The 17,689-nt window shown below is 43.9% G+C and overlaps 1 protein-coding gene across 1 annotated transcript in view; it reads right to left on the bottom strand.

Annotated features, from left to right (window-relative positions):
• Positions 1–17,689, bottom strand: part of LOC147011247 (dynein axonemal heavy chain 10-like) — a 147,580-nt gene that overhangs the window by 100,049 nt on the left and 29,842 nt on the right. The window contains exons 12-21 of the mRNA XM_085859696.1: positions 15,392–15,514; positions 14,974–15,207; positions 14,147–14,376; positions 9,427–9,696; positions 9,105–9,288; positions 8,724–8,858; positions 8,404–8,556; positions 7,902–8,090; positions 7,565–7,711; positions 7,124–7,315 (exon numbers count right to left, since the gene is read on the bottom strand). Coding sequence (XP_085715822.1) covers positions 7,124–7,315; positions 7,565–7,711; positions 7,902–8,090; positions 8,404–8,556; positions 8,724–8,858; positions 9,105–9,288; positions 9,427–9,696; positions 14,147–14,376; positions 14,974–15,207; positions 15,392–15,514 — 1,857 coding nt within the window. The remainder of the gene's footprint in view (positions 1–7,123; positions 7,316–7,564; positions 7,712–7,901; positions 8,091–8,403; positions 8,557–8,723; positions 8,859–9,104; positions 9,289–9,426; positions 9,697–14,146; positions 14,377–14,973; positions 15,208–15,391; positions 15,515–17,689) is intronic.

A 17,689-nucleotide genomic window follows, 5' to 3' on the forward strand; every position in this document is an offset into this window, starting at 1 on the left:
ACTTCCGGGATGATGGGAGGTGGCCAGAGGAGGACAGACTGAATAGACAAATGACAGGCAAGGGAGAATGGCAGAGCAAGACAAGAACATGGGCACTGATACCATCTGGGCCCATCGCCGAAACACTGTCAGGGCTGGGACAGAACTGTCTCCATCTTCTTGGGTGAGAAGGATGCAAAGTTCAATAGACAGTGGGTATGTCGAGGTAAGATGGAGACCAAGCAGGATAGGGTGAGTACACAAGATTTGGTGGCAAACACAGTTTAGACAATCTGCCTGATCTCGGGCAGAGTCTTCAGTAATGCCAGTTGAAGTGAGAGAGGGGATGGAAGGCAAGCATACACCAAAGATGGATTTTACCAAGCACCACCATGATTTCAAGGAACGATAATGGTTAGAGAGTTCAGCCTTCAGATTTTCAAGATGGTGTCTTCTATCCTATCTCAGGATGGACAAACACTTCTTGTGAGCCTGACGGAATGAACTAAAGTTCCCCTTAGTCAGTTGGGTTTTCCATTTTGAGAAAACAATGTGCTTGACCGTAACCACCTCTCCACAGGATTCAGTGTACTATGGCCTGGAGGATAGATCGGGATGGGATAAACTAATAGCATGAGAAAAAGTAGACTTTCATGATAGCACGACCAGGCAGAATCAATATCAAGTGCTGAGGAGATGAGAGCCCAATCCATTTATGAGTGGGCAGATTGCAATCCCTAACAATTGGCCTGTATGAGCAGTCATTGAGGTTGCTCCCTTACAATAGCCAGAGAGATATGGGCCTTGATGAGAAAGTGGTCAAAAAAGTCAAGAGGGGCAGAAGAGGAACAAGAGACATTGGATGGAAAATAAGTTATTATTTGGTCCAAGAGAGAGGACATACCGGTTACCGAAATCCAGATTAGGAAGTTTCCAGATCAAGTTGGATACACAGGTCACCTTTGCTGCAATGCCATGGCCAGTTGCTGCAGAGCTAACACCAAGAATAATATGGCTATGGTGCCATGGTGATGGTTGAAATTATCGCAGATGAGAACAGAGTTGGGATGGAGGATTATGAGTTGATCCATTTAGAAGAAATATAGGTATATCGAAAGTCATCATCATTGGGTAGAGAATACACCAAACAAACATGAGGTGGTTACAGAGAGGTATACACAGACAAAGTGCTTGCAGCAGTTAGTGTGGGTAAATAACAACGAGCAATGGAGTTTTTGACATAAGAGACACATGGTGGGGGTGGTGGGACATGTGGTGGGTGCAGCAGGGGACACATGATAGGGGAGGCAGGATGTTTGGTAGGGAAGGCAGGATGCACCGTAGGGGAGGGGGGACATGGTAGCAAAGGTAGCATGGTAGCAAAGGAGGCGGGACGCACAGCAGGGGAAGGGGCAAACATGATGAGGCCAGTGGGATGCAGGTGGGGTGGTGGGTTAGATGTTGGCAAAGACCAGGAAGAGCTAATGGTCAGGAGCTGGCATTCTTTGCAGACTTTATCTTGTAGATTTCCAATTCTATCAGACGATAAAAGACATCGTGACATGGATGAAGAAAAGGGTCATTAAAAGCACAAACTAAAGTTGAGCTATAAGATTTGGGTGACAGCACAGAGAGTGCAGACTTATGTACTTAGTTTTGAAAACATTTTCACAAGAATGACTGGGGTGGTTATGTTGACCAATCAAAGAAGCAACAAGAGATATATGTTCTGTGACTGTCTAGAAACTGGATCAGAAGGTTCAAAAGGCACGAATGTAACTATAAAATGTACTTTGTGTCATGGAACCCGGATGTAGCTATGTGAGGATTAATATCTGCGTTTGCAGCAGAGACCGGAGAGAGCCGCCCTATTACTATGATGATCATAAACCTGACATACAATCTGAGTTTATGCTTCATGATTTTTTCATTTCTTGAATTGAACATTAATACCTGCAGGTTTGGTGAATATATTGAAATATTTGATCAGGTTCTGTAGTTCGCTGAGAGAAGTTCCTGGAAAACAATTCCCGTAAGGGATTTTTCTTGCATTCCTGTTCGTTTTGAATTTTAAAGATAACGATTGGAATCATCTGAGATACAGAAAATCTTCTGATGGATTAAATTAAATCCTTAGATACTTCATATTTGTAAAGCAAGGAAGCTGTGAAAATTCGACAAAGATTGTGCTACAAAATAATCTTCCCTTACATAAACACAGCTTGTATTTGTGTATTTGTTTGTCGATTTAAGTAGGGGTTTAAAGACCAATCTTTTAGCATGACTGTGTTCACGACTGTCTATTTTTCAGGACAAAAACCTCGAAAAATATTTTTCGTAAAAGAGAAATTATGTCTCTACTTATCGGAATTGTAGATGGTGACTTGCAAACTGAGCCTCAAGGGCGGTATACAGAAAAGTAAAAAAAACCCCAAAAAAAAAAACCAGAAAGAACAATAAATACAAGACATAGGGAGGTGAAATTCACTGCATGTCATGTGGAACAGGCATAGTAAAACAAGTGTTCATTTTCGTCCGTCTGGTGTCTAATAAATAAAGAAGATATAAGCACACTTGACGCTAGGCCGAGGCTTCAGACTTTGGCACGCTCACGAGCCTGCACCTTCAAAACAAAATGTCTCAGACGATAAAGAAAATAGGGTCACATTTGTGCATGGAGTGTTTTAAAATAATGCTTTTTCTTGCTCCAAAACATCATATCTGCCATTTTAATATAACTAGTACGTGGCCGTATGTGCGTGGCTGTACGTGCAAAAAAAAAAAAAAATCTTTCAAACCGCGAGCCAGAAACAACAACCACGCAGGCCGTTCTTTCACTCTCGTGTGCCCGTTCGTGCATGCCCGTACGTGCGTGGCCGTATGTGCAAACCAAAAATAAAAAATAAATAAAAACTTTCAAACCGCGAGGGCGGAGGAGCTCAAAGGGCGGAGGAGCTCCTTGTGAGCCAACGGCCATCCATATCTAGTGCCCAACTGTGTCTGCGGACGTCCTCCTGCAGTTGGGTTACTTCCTATTAGGAGGTTGGTGGCAGGATTTGCACTCCAGCCACCGTAAAACGCTTCATTCCGCAAAACGCAAAAACGCAAAAAAATCTGAAAACCCACTCCGTGGGAGTACCTCCTGTGCAGCTTCCCTTCGCAGGGCAGCTCACCGGATGATGGGATTGGGGCAAAGCCTTCGGGACCCCCAATCTTTGATAGGAGGGAAACCACGGGGTAACATCCCTGGGTCAGATTGTGGGAGAGTGTGTCGGAGTGGTGCTGAGGTGTCGTCCACCAGACGGCGGTCTCCTTGGGTTAACCTGAGGCGGTCCCTTCGGGTGGGTGCCTGGAATGTCCTATCCCTAAGAGAGGATGATCACCTGTCTCTGTTATCATCTGAGCTCAAGCGTTTGGACATCGGGATTGCAGCTCTCTCTGAGGTTCGGAGACCGGATTGCGGCGAGATAATGGTGGGTGGTTACACCTACTATTGGTCTGGTCGCTCTGATGGTTACCATACCCAAGGAGTTGCTGTAGCTGTGTCCAATAAGCTGACCCCAATGATAATTGAGGTAACACCGGTCAACGAGCGTATTATGAGATTAAGGATTCGTCACTCCTTAGGTGTCATTTCCCTGGTCTCTATTTATGCTCCGACTGAGGCGAGCGATCTTACCGTGAAGGATGCATTCTACGCCACACTCGAGTCTGTGGTTGATCAGTGCCCCAGACGAGATACACTTCTAGTCTTGGGGGATTTCAATGCATCGACTGGAACTGATAGGGATGGTTATGAGGTGTGTGTTGGTCCCCATGGGTCAGGAACTATGAACCAGAATAGCACTAAGTTCCTTGACTTTGCAAGAAGTCATGGACTTAGGGTGGCTGGTTCATGGTTTCAGCGCCCGCAAGCTCATCGCTGGACTTGGTATTCCAACGCTGGCGGTGTGGCAAAGGAGATTGACCATGTCCTCATTGACGGTCGTTGGAGGATGATCCAGAACTGCAGGGTCTACCGGAGTGCTCAGTTCCTCAATACTGACCACAGGCATTCTTGTAGCAACTCTAAAGCTGCACCTTAAATCCTGGAGAATGGTACCATCCCAGCCTAGGCTGGATGTTGCCAAGCTCAGGGATGAGAGAGTAGCTGAGGAGTTTGCGAACAGGCTGAGTGGACACTTGGGGGGTCTGGGTGCTTTGGGGGGTCCTGAAGAGTTGTGGAGCACCTTCAAGACCACCGTCCTTGATGTTGCCGGTGGATGCCTTGGAGTTCACCGCAGGGCAAAGAAGAATTTTGTCTCTCAAGGGACACTGGATACCATTGACCAGAGTCGCAGGGCCAGGCTGAATGGCAGAGCTGAGCTGTTCAGGGAGCTGAGGCGTAAAACTGTACGTGCACTGAGGGTGGACAAGGAGGCCTATGTGCGAGGAATCTGTGAGAGGGTAGAGCATCACCTGTGGACAGGTGATTCTCGTCCCGCTTACAGGGGAATTCGCGCATTACGTTCATCCAAGCCCATCCCTCGGAGCACTGCAGTTCGAGCAGAGAGTGGTAGGCTCTTGACAGAGGAGTCTGAAGTGAAGGCCCGCTGGGCCGGTTACTTTGAGCGGTTGTACCAGGCTGATCCCCCAGCTGTCGAGTTGGACGTCAAGGGTGTTACAATCCCTGTTGCTGACGCTCGAATCAACTGTGGTCCACCATCGCTTGTGGAAACACGGGCTGCGGTGAACCAGTTGAAACGGGGCAAAGCTCCAGGGATCTGTGGCATCCATGCTGAACTTCTCAAGGCTGGTGGAAATGCTGCACTCGTCGTTGCATGCAGTTTTGTGCTCTGCCTGGAACACAGGCATCATCCCAACTGACTGGAAGAGGGGCCTTGTTGTCCCTCTCTGGAAAGGGAAGGGTGATCGCCAAGACTGCAACAACTACCGAGGGGTGACGCTGCTCTCAGTGCCGGGCAAGGTCTTTGCTCGGATAATTCTTGATAGGGTTCGCCACCATCTGCTTGAGCACCAGCGTCCAGAGCAGTCAGGCTTTACACCAAAGAGGTCAACGATTGACCGTATCCTTGCTCTTCGTGTCCTCACTGAACGCAGACGAGAGTTTCGGCAGGGGCTGCTTGCAGCCTATGTTGATCTCTGTAAAGCGTTCGATTCAGTGAATTGGGATGTCCTCTGGAGGATTCTTGGTCTTCGTGGGGTGCCACCGAAACTGATCGATCTGATGTCTGAACTCTACTCTGGTACTGAGAGTGCTGTGAAGTGTGGTGGTACCGCCTCTGACTTATTTCCAGTTGTTACTGGAGTTCGTCAGGGATGTGTACTTGCCCCCACACTTTTCAGCACTTGTATGGACTGGATTTTTGGGAGGATGTCGGAGAGATCAAGTTGCGGTGCATCGTTTGGCAATGTCAAGATCTCGGACCTTGATTTTGCAGATGATGCAGTCATCTTTGCGGAGACTTTAGACATCCTCTTGGGGTCCTCGAGGTGCTGAATGAGGAGTCGGAGCCGTTGGGATTACGGATTTCTTGGGTCAAAACAAAGATCCAGGCTTTCGGTGACATCTTGATGCTGCTGTCCTGTCTGTGTCTGTTTGTGGTGAGGATGTTGAGGTCGTGGATAGATTCACTTACCTTGGCAGTGATATTCATGTCTCCGCAGGTTGTGAGCCGGAGGTCAATAGACGTCTGGGTCGGGCCTGGGGAGTCATGGATTCACTGGATCATGGGGTGTGGCGCTGCCGGTACCTGTGCGGGAGGACGAAAGTCCGAGTCTTCAGGTCCTTGGTACTTCCAGTCTTGCTCTATGGGTGCGAGACTTGGACTTTGACCAAGGATCTGAGACGGAGACTTAATTCCTTTGGTACCAGGTCTCTTCGGAGAATCCTTGGCTATTGCTGGTCGGATTTTGTGTCCAACGAGCGGTTGCTGAGAGAGACTCGGATGAGATTTGTTACCTGCATAGTCCGTGAGCGTCAGCTGCGGCTGTATGGACATGTGGCTCGTTTTCCTGACGCTGATCCTGCTCACCAGATTCTCTCAGCGAGGGAGTCTCATGAGTGGAGGAGGCCAGTTGTCCGACCACGTGCCTCATGGTTGCAGCAGGTTGACCATCATCTCAAGGAGATGGGGATGGGCCTGGCATCTGCCTGGGGGATGGCCAGACGGAGGCCCCTGGAGTACCGGCGGAAAGTGGACGCAGCGACGTGCTGTTCTGGCACATGCTCCCATACCTGACCCTAAACCGCGAGCTAGAAACAACCACACAGGCCGTTCCTTCGCTCTCGCGTGCCGATACGTGCGTGGCCGTACGTGCAACCCCCCCAAAAAAACAACAAAAAAACTTTCAAACAACCACACAGGCCATTCCTTTGCTCTCGTAAACGACGACTGGATTGGGGCATTGTGTTTATCTATAAATGCGCATAAGAAATCGAGAAATGATGAGAATACATTAAGTCATCACCATCCGGAAGTGGTGCATGCCCATACGGAATGTTCACATGCATTCCACGAATTATCGCTTGCATTGAAGTAACAACTGCTGTGATACTTACACACACAGAGCTAATTAAAATCCAAATTAAAATCAAGTTTATCTCCCTGTCTTTGCTTGCTCTGACATTCGCTGCCATTGACCATTACCACGGTAACTAAGGTACCGATCCCCATCGTAACTGGCACGGCACGTGACGTCATCGTCGGCCAGCCATGCACCGGCCTATGGAGCCACGCCTACGCAGCAACGTGTCTTGTCATTGGTTGGTAAATAAATGGCCATAACTTGAGAAGCACTTGTCCGATTAATATAAAACCTTGAAAAGGCACATACTCAGGTCCCCAGCAATATACCTGGCAAGTTTCAATTAGATCGGACCAGTGGTTGTCGAGAAACAGCGGTCACAGACACACACACACACACACACACACACACACACACACACACACACACACACACACACACACACACACACACACACACACACACACACACACAGCTGGAATTATATATAGATAACTCCAACCCTTCATTTTTGACAGGCTTTTATACAAGCTGTATGTATAAAACTGAATTCAAACTTTGGTTTGATTGCTGTTTATACCACTTAGTTGTTGCACTGAGGTGAGTCTGCACATACCTGGAAAGATAATGGCACATAGCCATTAAGTGTAAAGGCCTCCTCTGCAGCTCTTTGTAAGGCAGGCTGAGGAACTGGATGAGACTTTAATCCAGGGAAGAGGTCCGAGACGAGACCCAGGAAAAGATGCCGATCCTCGAACACCAGCTTGGGCAGGTTTGTGTTGCGTAATGCGCGGACTAACAACACATCCTGCCACCCAGCCGTACGAAGACCAGTCAGTAATATGAAGGATGATCAAAGTCTTTTTTAACTTTTCAAAAGGTTTCAGAGATAAATCCACAATTTATATTTCAATAGCAACAGGAAATCCAGTAATCGATGGAGGAAAAATATGTCATTTTGACTGGAAACAATACCTTCCTCAGGGATTTGCTGGCAAATGTAAAACTGAATTATTCAAATGAGATCTATCTTTGACAACTACATAGTCACTCTCACCTCTGAGAGCTCTGGACAATGTCGCTTCAGTTCACCAGACATAAGGAGAACGGCCTTGATGGCCCGAAGACCAAAGTCATAATGGTGCTGTTGACTGAGTTGCTTCCGTGCAAGACTATACAGAACTGTCATTTTCTGAGCCAAAGGCTATAAAATGGGTCAAAGGTGAAACAGGACAACAAACAACGATTTACAAAAATACCATAACCACTGAAACTTTATGACTACAGGTTAACTTTATGATTGCTTATTTCCCAGTCTTCTAAACTGAATGTTGGGATTATCTCAATGTTGAAACATTCATTATTGGAGACTTTGGAAGGACACAAAGACTTGCCTTGGCCCTCATGAAGCCTTGAGAGAATAGCATGATCTGACAAATCTGTTGAACATCAGGAATCATCACGACTACAGGTCGAAAGAGGGACTTCAATGACTCCGGCAGCTCAGTACGACCCGCATAACTCGGGTTCATGGTGATGAAAATTCCCACTCGTTTGTCCAGTGCTATGTCACATCCCTCGAACTAAAAAGGAAAGGTAAGATGCGAGTAACATGTCTATCTTTGGATGATTGTTCATGCAAGGAAACTTAATCACTAGACGACCTCAATTTCCTCTTTTCATATATTTTCTGATTGGTACAACGACATCATAATCAGACTTGAAAGGCTATCCATGCAATTCTTCCTCCAGCAAATGAAAGAACTACAAATTAGAAGAGAGCAGGAGCAGCAAATACAGGAAATGTAGTCACAATACGAAGCTAAATTGGTCTGAAGTCGTATTTGAAACATCATAGCATGAGCAAACAGAGACAAACAACCAAGGGGAACTCACCTGGAAGTGTGCAAGCTGCATTTGGAGCGCACTGTGGATTCTCTGTATCTGAGCAGTTATGACAGATAGAACTGATGCGTCAATGCGGTTGAACTCGTCAAAACAGCCCCAAGCTCCACTCTGTGCCAGGCCAGATAATACCTTTCCTATGGCCTGTGGTATAGCAGGTAATGCAGGATTTATATGTGCGGTCATACATCCCTGTTTAAAATAATGATCATGTTCAATTAATGGATTGGTAAGAAGGTAAAATAGGAGTGCCTGGGTGAGGGGGTGAGGGGAGGGGGTTAGGTTGATATAGTCATGAGATTTTGATTTACCATAAAATCCATGCCTTCGCTGCAGTTGGTTACCACACACAGTTGACCCAAAGCCTTAGCCAGGTCTTTCACAGTCTCAGTCTTCCCAGTCCCAGCAGGGCCTGAAGGAGCACCTCCTAAGTGCATTGAAAGTGCCTGCAGGAAGACATGGCCTGTCTTTATCCTGCAGTTATGCATAATGAGCTCAACCATCCACAAATATTGAGGAAAGGCACAAGGACTGCGAGAACCAATCTGTTCAATTTATTATTGGGTCTTGTTTCAAAGTTAACAACTATTCAAACTTTTAACTTGATAATATAACCCTATGTATTGTGAGCATAACAGTAGATAACAACTACTGGTGTCAGTATACTGGAATCGCAGATAGGAAATAGACACCTGTGTTAGTGTCAGGAAGATGCGGTCTGTTAGCGGAGTGATGACCAGCCGTCCATTGAGGCCCATGTACTCGTGACCGTAAGTGAAGATCCCAGTGCATTGATGGATCTTGAGTGAATTCTGCTCACGCTCCCAGTAAAACCGTAATTGGCTTTCCCAGGCAAACTGCCGTCCATCCATTACACTGTGTAGTGAAAGTGCATTCATGATATGCACCAAACAAAATAATAACGATAAATCCCACTTACTGGCCAGTGCAGGTTCGAGCAAATAGTATGACAGATAATGTTGTATTACTAGCTACTGAGATAGTGAGATGTACCTGTCTCGTACAAAGCCATCCACAATGTCTCGTGCGTGTACGTCTATGATGAGCACCATGTTTAACTTGCTGTAGTCATTTGGTGAAAGCGAACCACCAACACGTCCCACAAGTGCATCTATCTGCACATGAATCTGCTTCATGACATCTTTCATAGCAGTCTTGTCTCCAGTCTGGAGCTGGCGAAATGCATCCTCCACTTCCCATGTCCACCAGACCTGGCAAGCTGCAAGTATCACTGTAGCCTGGTAGAGCAAGATCCAATCCACCCTGTTTAAAAATGAGCACACGTAACTTATCAACACTGAATTCCGAGACATTATACGAATGCATCCAAACATGCTGCATGTCACCATACCCATGTGGTATCCTAGTTGAATTGTGTGTACAGAGGACTGACATGAGGTTGTGGATTCATACCCATCTAAAGGCAACATGATTAGCTGTTTGGATCCAAGCTACCGGAGAACGAGAATTGCCATGTCGTGGCCGGAATGTCGCTGCAAACCCATCAGGCTCACTGATGACCAGAGAGGGCACAATTTGTCTTCCACATCTGATTGTTCTTCAATAATGTGATGCCAGTCCATACTTTCTGGTTGACTCTTATTGCCCTCAAGGTAACTTGCACTCAAATAACGCCTTGAAAAAGAGGTTGCTGTCCAAAATCCCCCAAATGGTAAAAAGGTAAATATATTAGAATAGTTTCTCAAGTGGATTGATTAACACCAATGGGGATCGTAATCTGCATCACTTGTCACTTTCTGGGATTGTGAAGCCAAGAATCACATAGTGAAAGGTGGAGGTGGAGGAATTGTCCTATTACTGTAAGTATATCCATATACTGTTGGCACCTTGGCCTTCTCCTATCTTTAATCTGGCCATGCACCAACAGCACTTCCTCTCCAGCCCAGGTACGTTGAATGTGTTCATCCACTGACCCACTCAGTTACGTAGAATCTTTCTGCTCACCTACGGCTGCATTTATTTATTCCGTTCCTTATTCATGCAGGTGCTGCAGGTGAAATTCCACGAGTTTACATGTTTGTCAATAATGAACTATAAATTCCAGAAATATAAAACTGGTACCAGTGTACAGAGGAAAACCTCATTTAGTTTCATGTAAGGATATGTTCACTCCGCCCACCGTTCCGATTCGGCACAGCACACATCAGGATGCACATTTCCATAAGTTTTCCCAAAGCTTCTTGGCTAATCCTCGATCGCATGCTATTTTCAGGTCAACAGTTTTTGGGGCATTCTTAAAAGGAATCCCAGAAGAAGAAGTCACACGGATTAAGATCCGGGGTTGTCAGTGGCCAAGGGAAGCCTTCATCAAAGCATGCAGGGAAAATGAGTTCATCCTTCCACCGATTGCACTGATGATCCTCACCCAATCTTCCCATCTGAACCGCGGTCGACCTCTTTTCCTCCTGCCTTGCTTCCTCAACCTGTCTACTCTCTTTGCCATTCTCTCTTCCTCCATCCGCACCGAGTGTCCAGCCCATTTCGCCCATTTTTTTTTTTTTACTCATCTGCACACCAATCTCCTTCCTCCTCATTCTATCCAGCCTCTTCCTCCTGTAATACTCCTGACCCAGTTGTTCTCACAGCCTCTCTTGTCTCTCTCTGTCAAAGCAACCGTTTTGAGACCGTAAAGATAGGCCGGCATCACAGATGAAAACTATCACGTGATAAACTCATGATCTCATTAGAAGACCTTAACTTTGGAACAGTCTTGTGTCTACATTAGTTTCGTGGTAGTAGTTTTATGTTTGTGTCAACAATATTTTGTCAATAATAAATATGTAAAATCATGCACTTCATCTCGAACACCTTGTACATTGGGAAGGCATGCTTGAACCTGGACATAAATCACATGCACATCAAAGACCTTAGTCGACATCAGTGTACTTTTACGTGAAGTATAAAGGAATTTGTTGACAGGGAACAAATTAGCAACATACATGGGATTTAAACCTGGGATCTTAGAAACATAAACCTTGTGCTGAGACAGGAATGCCAAACAAGTCAATATCTTCATCCTTCAAGACAATATGTCTGTGATGTGACCTTCGTGCGTCAATTCATTCCTGCTCTTTCAAGATACTGGGTCATTGCCATCTCACGTTACGGATCATATCTACTGAAGACCTTTTCAGCTCTCTTCGAACATTGCATCTCAAATTGAGCTGTTATTATCAGGGGCGTAATCGAGCCGGAGCACACCGGAGCGGAACTCTGGAAAATCAATCCATCTGAGGTGGAACTAAGCTCTGCAACAGCTGAAAAATAAAACTCCCAAGTTCACGATCGGTTGAGTTATCATGCTTTTTGTGTGCTTTCATCAGTTTCCTGGCCAAATAATTGGGGTAAAAGCTCGTCCCGAAGGTTGGTCATGTCAATATACTGGATACTTTGTCTCGGGAGCGATATTATAACAATACAGGTCATAGGCAGACAAAGACCCCAATTAATTCTCGACTACAGCATGGTCCAGAAGTGAGATAAACATTCAACCATTTAATAACCAGATTTGGTGAATTATCTTATGTTTACAAAAAGTATTTACACCCTTGAGGAAGCGAAGGCATAGAAAACCATGGATGCTCCCAACCAGCTTAAGTCTGCGTCGGGGCGGACTGAGCAGTCGGGCATTGGGGCACTGACAGAAGACCCGGACCATCAAAATAAATAAATAAATAAATAAATAATAAGGTTTACATTTTCATAAATAGTTGAGGAAGGTCATTTTAGAAGGTACATTTAAACATGGTATATTCATTGTTGAGGATTGAAAGTAGATTTTGATCGATTCCCCCAAAAATGCACTTTAGTCATTTATTTCTGTTAAACAACATTTTCCTTGCTGTAAATAAATAATATTTACCGCTGTTAAAGGTACAATTTCAAACTTAACACAAAATGGTTATTAGCCACAAAAGCGTTACAAAAAACAGGGTTTGTTCCCTCTTTGTCCAAAAACATTATTAACCATCTTAACAGGTATGTTTCATTAATCTTTTCGGGAAATACCGTCATGTGTGTTCAAACAGCCGAAGATGCGAATTGGCTCGGTCGGTCCGAACGTCCGCTCTCTCCTTCATTTTACATAATTTGGCTAAAGTGATTTCACCCTAAGTGTCATTCAAGAATGCTATCTAGGGGGCCCAAAGACCCTTTTTGCCTGAGGGCCCAGAATACCGTGAGTCCACCCCTGGTCTGAGTGGATCAGTGATGTGGCTGCAGTTGTTGTGAAGAATCTGAATGGTTATCACGTTGTATGAGCAAGAGTAGGCCTATAATACATCAATGACACGGGCTCATGTTAGCAGAGCAGGCAAGCATGATGTTATCTATGTTAACATCATGCCTCTCTACTCTGCATCTCCTTCAACACTCTCAGATGTTTATCCGACCCAAAGCTTTATCTTCTTTCATCAACTCCAAGAAAGACACCAATTAATGTGAAAAACAACAAAATAACCAATATCAGCAGATGGGACACCCGGTTCAATGTCCATCCAAGAGACGGCACACACATTTGATGAATCTCCCAAGCTGGAAAACAATGGGATGACAGTTTATAGCTGTGTCGGGATTCGAACTGTCGATGCAAATTTCTCCAAAAATTAGCATAGTGGGTTTGAGGGTGACAAAAATAAAATAAAATAAAAATAAAAATGTTGTCAATTAAACATGATTGATAATTATTATTCAGTATAATAGAATTACCTATTATTTGATTTTATTTATTCTGCTTCATAAGGGATTCTCGTATGTAAACAGTCTGAAAGTCTGGTTGAGACACCATTCTCGTTTCAATGAAATGTTTGCTTAAGGTGTTATGCAGATATTTTCTTGCACTCTTGTCAGCTTTCGATTATAAATTTTTCCCTAGCCTTTTCAATGTGGGCTGACCTTCTGACCTCGAGACCAAGGAGCCATGTGTGATCCATTCTGGCACCAAAAGGACTTAATTCTGTCTCGAGGATGATCAAAACATCGTTGGATGATCTCACCCCCTCTGATGAATGAATATTATATAAAAACTCCTATCAAGCTTTCGGTCATAAATATTCCTTATCCCTTCAAAATTAAGCTGACCTCCAGATGGCTGCTGCAACGAAGCTGTGAGTGATCTCTTCCCTGAACCCTCAACATGTTAGCTATGGCATCAGCATGTCTGGAGAATGAACAGACCTAGTCTCACTGAATACTATATAAGAATTTAAAGTTTCCATATGGAATCAGAATTTTTTGGAGGAGGATTGTGTTGCTGAACTTCATCAAGAAATTCTCCATTTGCATATGTTTTTTGTTGTTTTAATAAATCAATCAAATGTAGAAAAGGAATTGAGAATTTCTTCAACAGAACCCAGGCTTGACAGTCCTGGCAAGTGTGTGTACCAAGCTGTTAGTGTCATCCCTTACCACATGGTACTAAACGAAAAAAAAAAAACAACTTTTCTTAATCTCACTACATAGTTGGCTAGAGAGCAGAGACAAACTGATCTGACTTTTAAACTTGATGTGAGGGTAGATCTGGCGATGACATCAGAGCCAACATTTTTACAGAGCTCAGGTACCTGATTAAAATTTAGCACTGGACAAGTGATTATTACCACTCCATTAACCTTAAACCCCCTGCCGTTTAGCTCTTCCATGATCCTCAAAACTTATTCACAAAACGGAAATGGTGGTAGAAAAGCAATCCAACCTGCTAGTCTCCTGGCAGTAGGTGTACACAGCATGCTTGATGAGCTGATGGTTTGATCGATACATCTCCTGTGATACTGCTGTCATCCATTCCTCGACAGGGCCATCTGTTGGAACCACCTTAATGAAAGGCATCTCTTCACCTTCAGTAGATACCATTGCCGTCACCAGCATACCCTCAAAATTGCCAGCGTTCTCAATGAGCCGAAGCGACGCCACGTTGTCAAACATCTGACAAATGCAAAAGTCACACATTTCAGAGAAATTCCTTTTTTTTTTGCAGATTTTATGAAATTGATGAATAGTGATGACATGCAAGAGCTTAACATTATTTGTTAAAATTTATGATCCCTAACTCTGTCCCCACCCCACCCACACTCAGGATCAAATAAAGTACAACTAAGCATTTCACCATCATACAATCATTCAAGAATGTCTGTTTATTTGTGTGTTTGACTGCCATGCACTCCTGAACCGCTGGACGGAATGAGTTGAAGACTGCTCGTTGTACTTGGGGTGTACACACGAAGGTTTCAGGTGGTAAAATATTAATATTCCTGGGGATTCAAGGTGGGGGTAGGACCCCAATTCTTTCTAAGTAAATGTGTATCGTATAACGCCACTCCAGGTCGGAGTCGGTATTACAAGTTAGTGTGAAACGCAAAATCCTGGAGAATTAACCCGGACACAAGGACAGGTTGTTCATTCGTTTGTTTGAAAAGGAAATGATAATGTGGTTTGATGGCAGTGACACCTGAATTGCGAATAAATCAAAAGCAAAATATTTATAAATCAGATTGGAGTTCCAGACAATAATGATCAGATAACCTTCACTATATGCTCCTGAAGTCCTTCAGGATCCTTCTTGCAAAGAATATTCAGAAGATCATCATCCGAGAGGAAGAAGAAGCGGGGAAAGACGTTGCGTTTTGAGTCTAAGTAGGTACTCAGTCTCTTCTGGCAGATCTCAAGACCTTGGTTTAAGGCACGTAGCTCAGAAAGCCTGCCTTGTTCTTGGCAATGGCTCTTGATAAGGGGGTTCTTCATGGTATCCACCATGATCTAGAGAACAAACACCAGATAAACATAAACCTTCTCAACATTGTGATTGCTCATTGGCCATGTTACTGCCCACTTCCAATGGCTTCAACGTTAATAAACTGAATGAAAAATAAATTAATTGAATGACATCATGACAGTTTTCCCCTAAATAACTCAAAAAGTGCCATGAGATCAATGACCTTACCTTCTTGAAGCATCCATCAATGTCATCAAACCGACCAGCCTCATCCGGAAGTTGCGCACGAAGGTCTCCCCCAGTGAAGACATTTTCCAGGTACATCCATTTTCGCTGAACCAGCAGCCATACCTGTAAAATTTCATGTTTTTCATCATCTTAAAGTCACCATCATTGTTTTCAGTCACTCAGAAAGATGGAGTTTCAGTCAAGTGCAAACAAAAGTCATAATAGTGATTTTTAAAAAATGAACTTGAAAATCCCCGACATCAGAGATAAATCTCACTCTTTATATAATGCTTTGTAAGAAAATAATTCTTCTTGAACCAATCGACTCAACTTGGTATAACCTCCAACTCAATTCTTTTCAGAATTTGGGACCTCTGCAATGGCCTGCAAAACTATTCACTCCCTACGAATAATGCTACATTTAGATGAATTACAAATTAGGTAGAAACAAACAACAAAGAAAACAACAGGGATGCCTGCAAAAACACATGTACAAATCAAAATTCACTGGTTGTAAAACTATTCAGCCCCTCGGTTAGTACTTGGTGTCAGCACCTTTTGCAGCAATGACTGCTATGAGTATTTTTTGGGTAGGTGTCTACCATCTTTGTACAGTGAGATGGTGAAATCTTTGCCCATTCTTCACGTGAAACTTGCTCTCGTTCTGCCAAGTTTGATGGAGATCGTCGATGGACTGCGATCTTCAAGTCTCCTCATAAATGTTAAATTGGGTTCAAGTCAGGACTTTGACTGGGTCACTCAAGAACATTTATTTTATTCTTATTCAGCAACTCCAGTGTAGCCTTAGCTTTGTGTTTCAGATCATTGTCCTCCTCAAATATGAATCCCTGACCCAGTTTCAGATTCATGGCTGACTCAAGCAGGTTTTCATCAAGGATTCTCCTGTACCTTGCTCCGTCCATTGTACCTTCTATCCTGACAATCTACCCAGTCCCCGCTGATGAAAATCAGTGCCATAACATGATGCTGCCACCACCATGCTTGACAGTAAGGATGGTGTTGACTGTGTGATGTGCAGTGTTAGGTTTGCTCCAGATGTAGCACTTTAAATTTAGAACAAAAAGTTCAATTTTTGTCTCGTCTGACCACAAAACTTTTCTCCACATGCCTGCAGTATCATTAAGATACTTTTTCATAAACTTCATACTAGCTTTCAGATGTGTTTTTTTCAGAAATGGTTTTTCTTGCCACCTGTTCAGAGATGCCAGCTTTGTGAAGGGAACGGGATATTGTTGATTGATGAACCCTGACCCCCCCATCTCAGACATAGAGTCTGTAGATCTTTCAGTCACTGTTGGATTTGCAGTGACATCCCGAACCAGTTTCCTGCTTGCCAGGGTGTTGAGTTTGGCTGGGCGACCTGATCTGGGTAGAGTCTGGGTGGTATGATACGTCTTCCACTTCCTAATGATGAATTTCATCGAACTCAGAGTTAATGAGTGATTTTGAAATCTTCTTATAACCCTCTCCTGAACATGATTCTCCACCACTTCATGTCTGACTTCTTTGGAAAGCTCCTTGGTAACCTTGATGGTTGACCAAGTGAGTTGCACCTTAAAACTCCTTAGTTAAGTGGGGGAGCTTTAATTTGTAATTTAAACCACTGATTACATACAGGTGGAACCCATCTTATATATTATTTCTGAGTTTGTGGTTTCGTGTCGCGCTATCTTCGACTTTGTTCTGCGCTCGAGTAACGTGATATTCGGCTTACATTATCTCAAAGACCATATGAGGTGCATGGTACAAAAAATGTAAATAAAATGGTTCTGAAACAGTGAAATCGTATTCCACTTACTGCATTAAAGTAAAATTACTACTGATACTCTGCATCAGTTCCTTTCTCAAACACTCTCACCCCAACATGTCGCGCAGAGCGCGGGTTATGCTAGTTACAAATATTTTGTAACCCTTTAAACAAACTAGCAAAACCCGCGCTCTGCGCGACATGTTGGGGTGGGTGTGTTTGAGAAAGGAACTGATACAGAGTATCAGTAGTAATTTTACTTTAATGCAGTAAGTGGAATACAATTTCACTGTTTCAGAACCATTTTATTTCCTTTTTTTTGTACCATGCACCTCATATGGTCTTTGAGATAATGTAAGCCGAATATCACGTTACTCGAGCGCAGAACAAAGTCGAAGATAGCGCAACACGAAACCACAAACTCGGAAATAATATATAAGATAATTTGCTGCTGAAGTGATGTAGCGTTCATTAGTGAAAGGGTTTGAATACTTATACAACTGAGAACCATCTGATTTTCTCTGTTAATC

This window comes from Eptatretus burgeri, chromosome 16 (genome assembly GCF_056783735.1).
Source record: "Eptatretus burgeri isolate ZD-2024b chromosome 16, Ebu_testis_v1, whole genome shotgun sequence".
Taxonomy (NCBI): domain Eukaryota; kingdom Metazoa; phylum Chordata; class Myxini; order Myxiniformes; family Myxinidae; genus Eptatretus; species Eptatretus burgeri.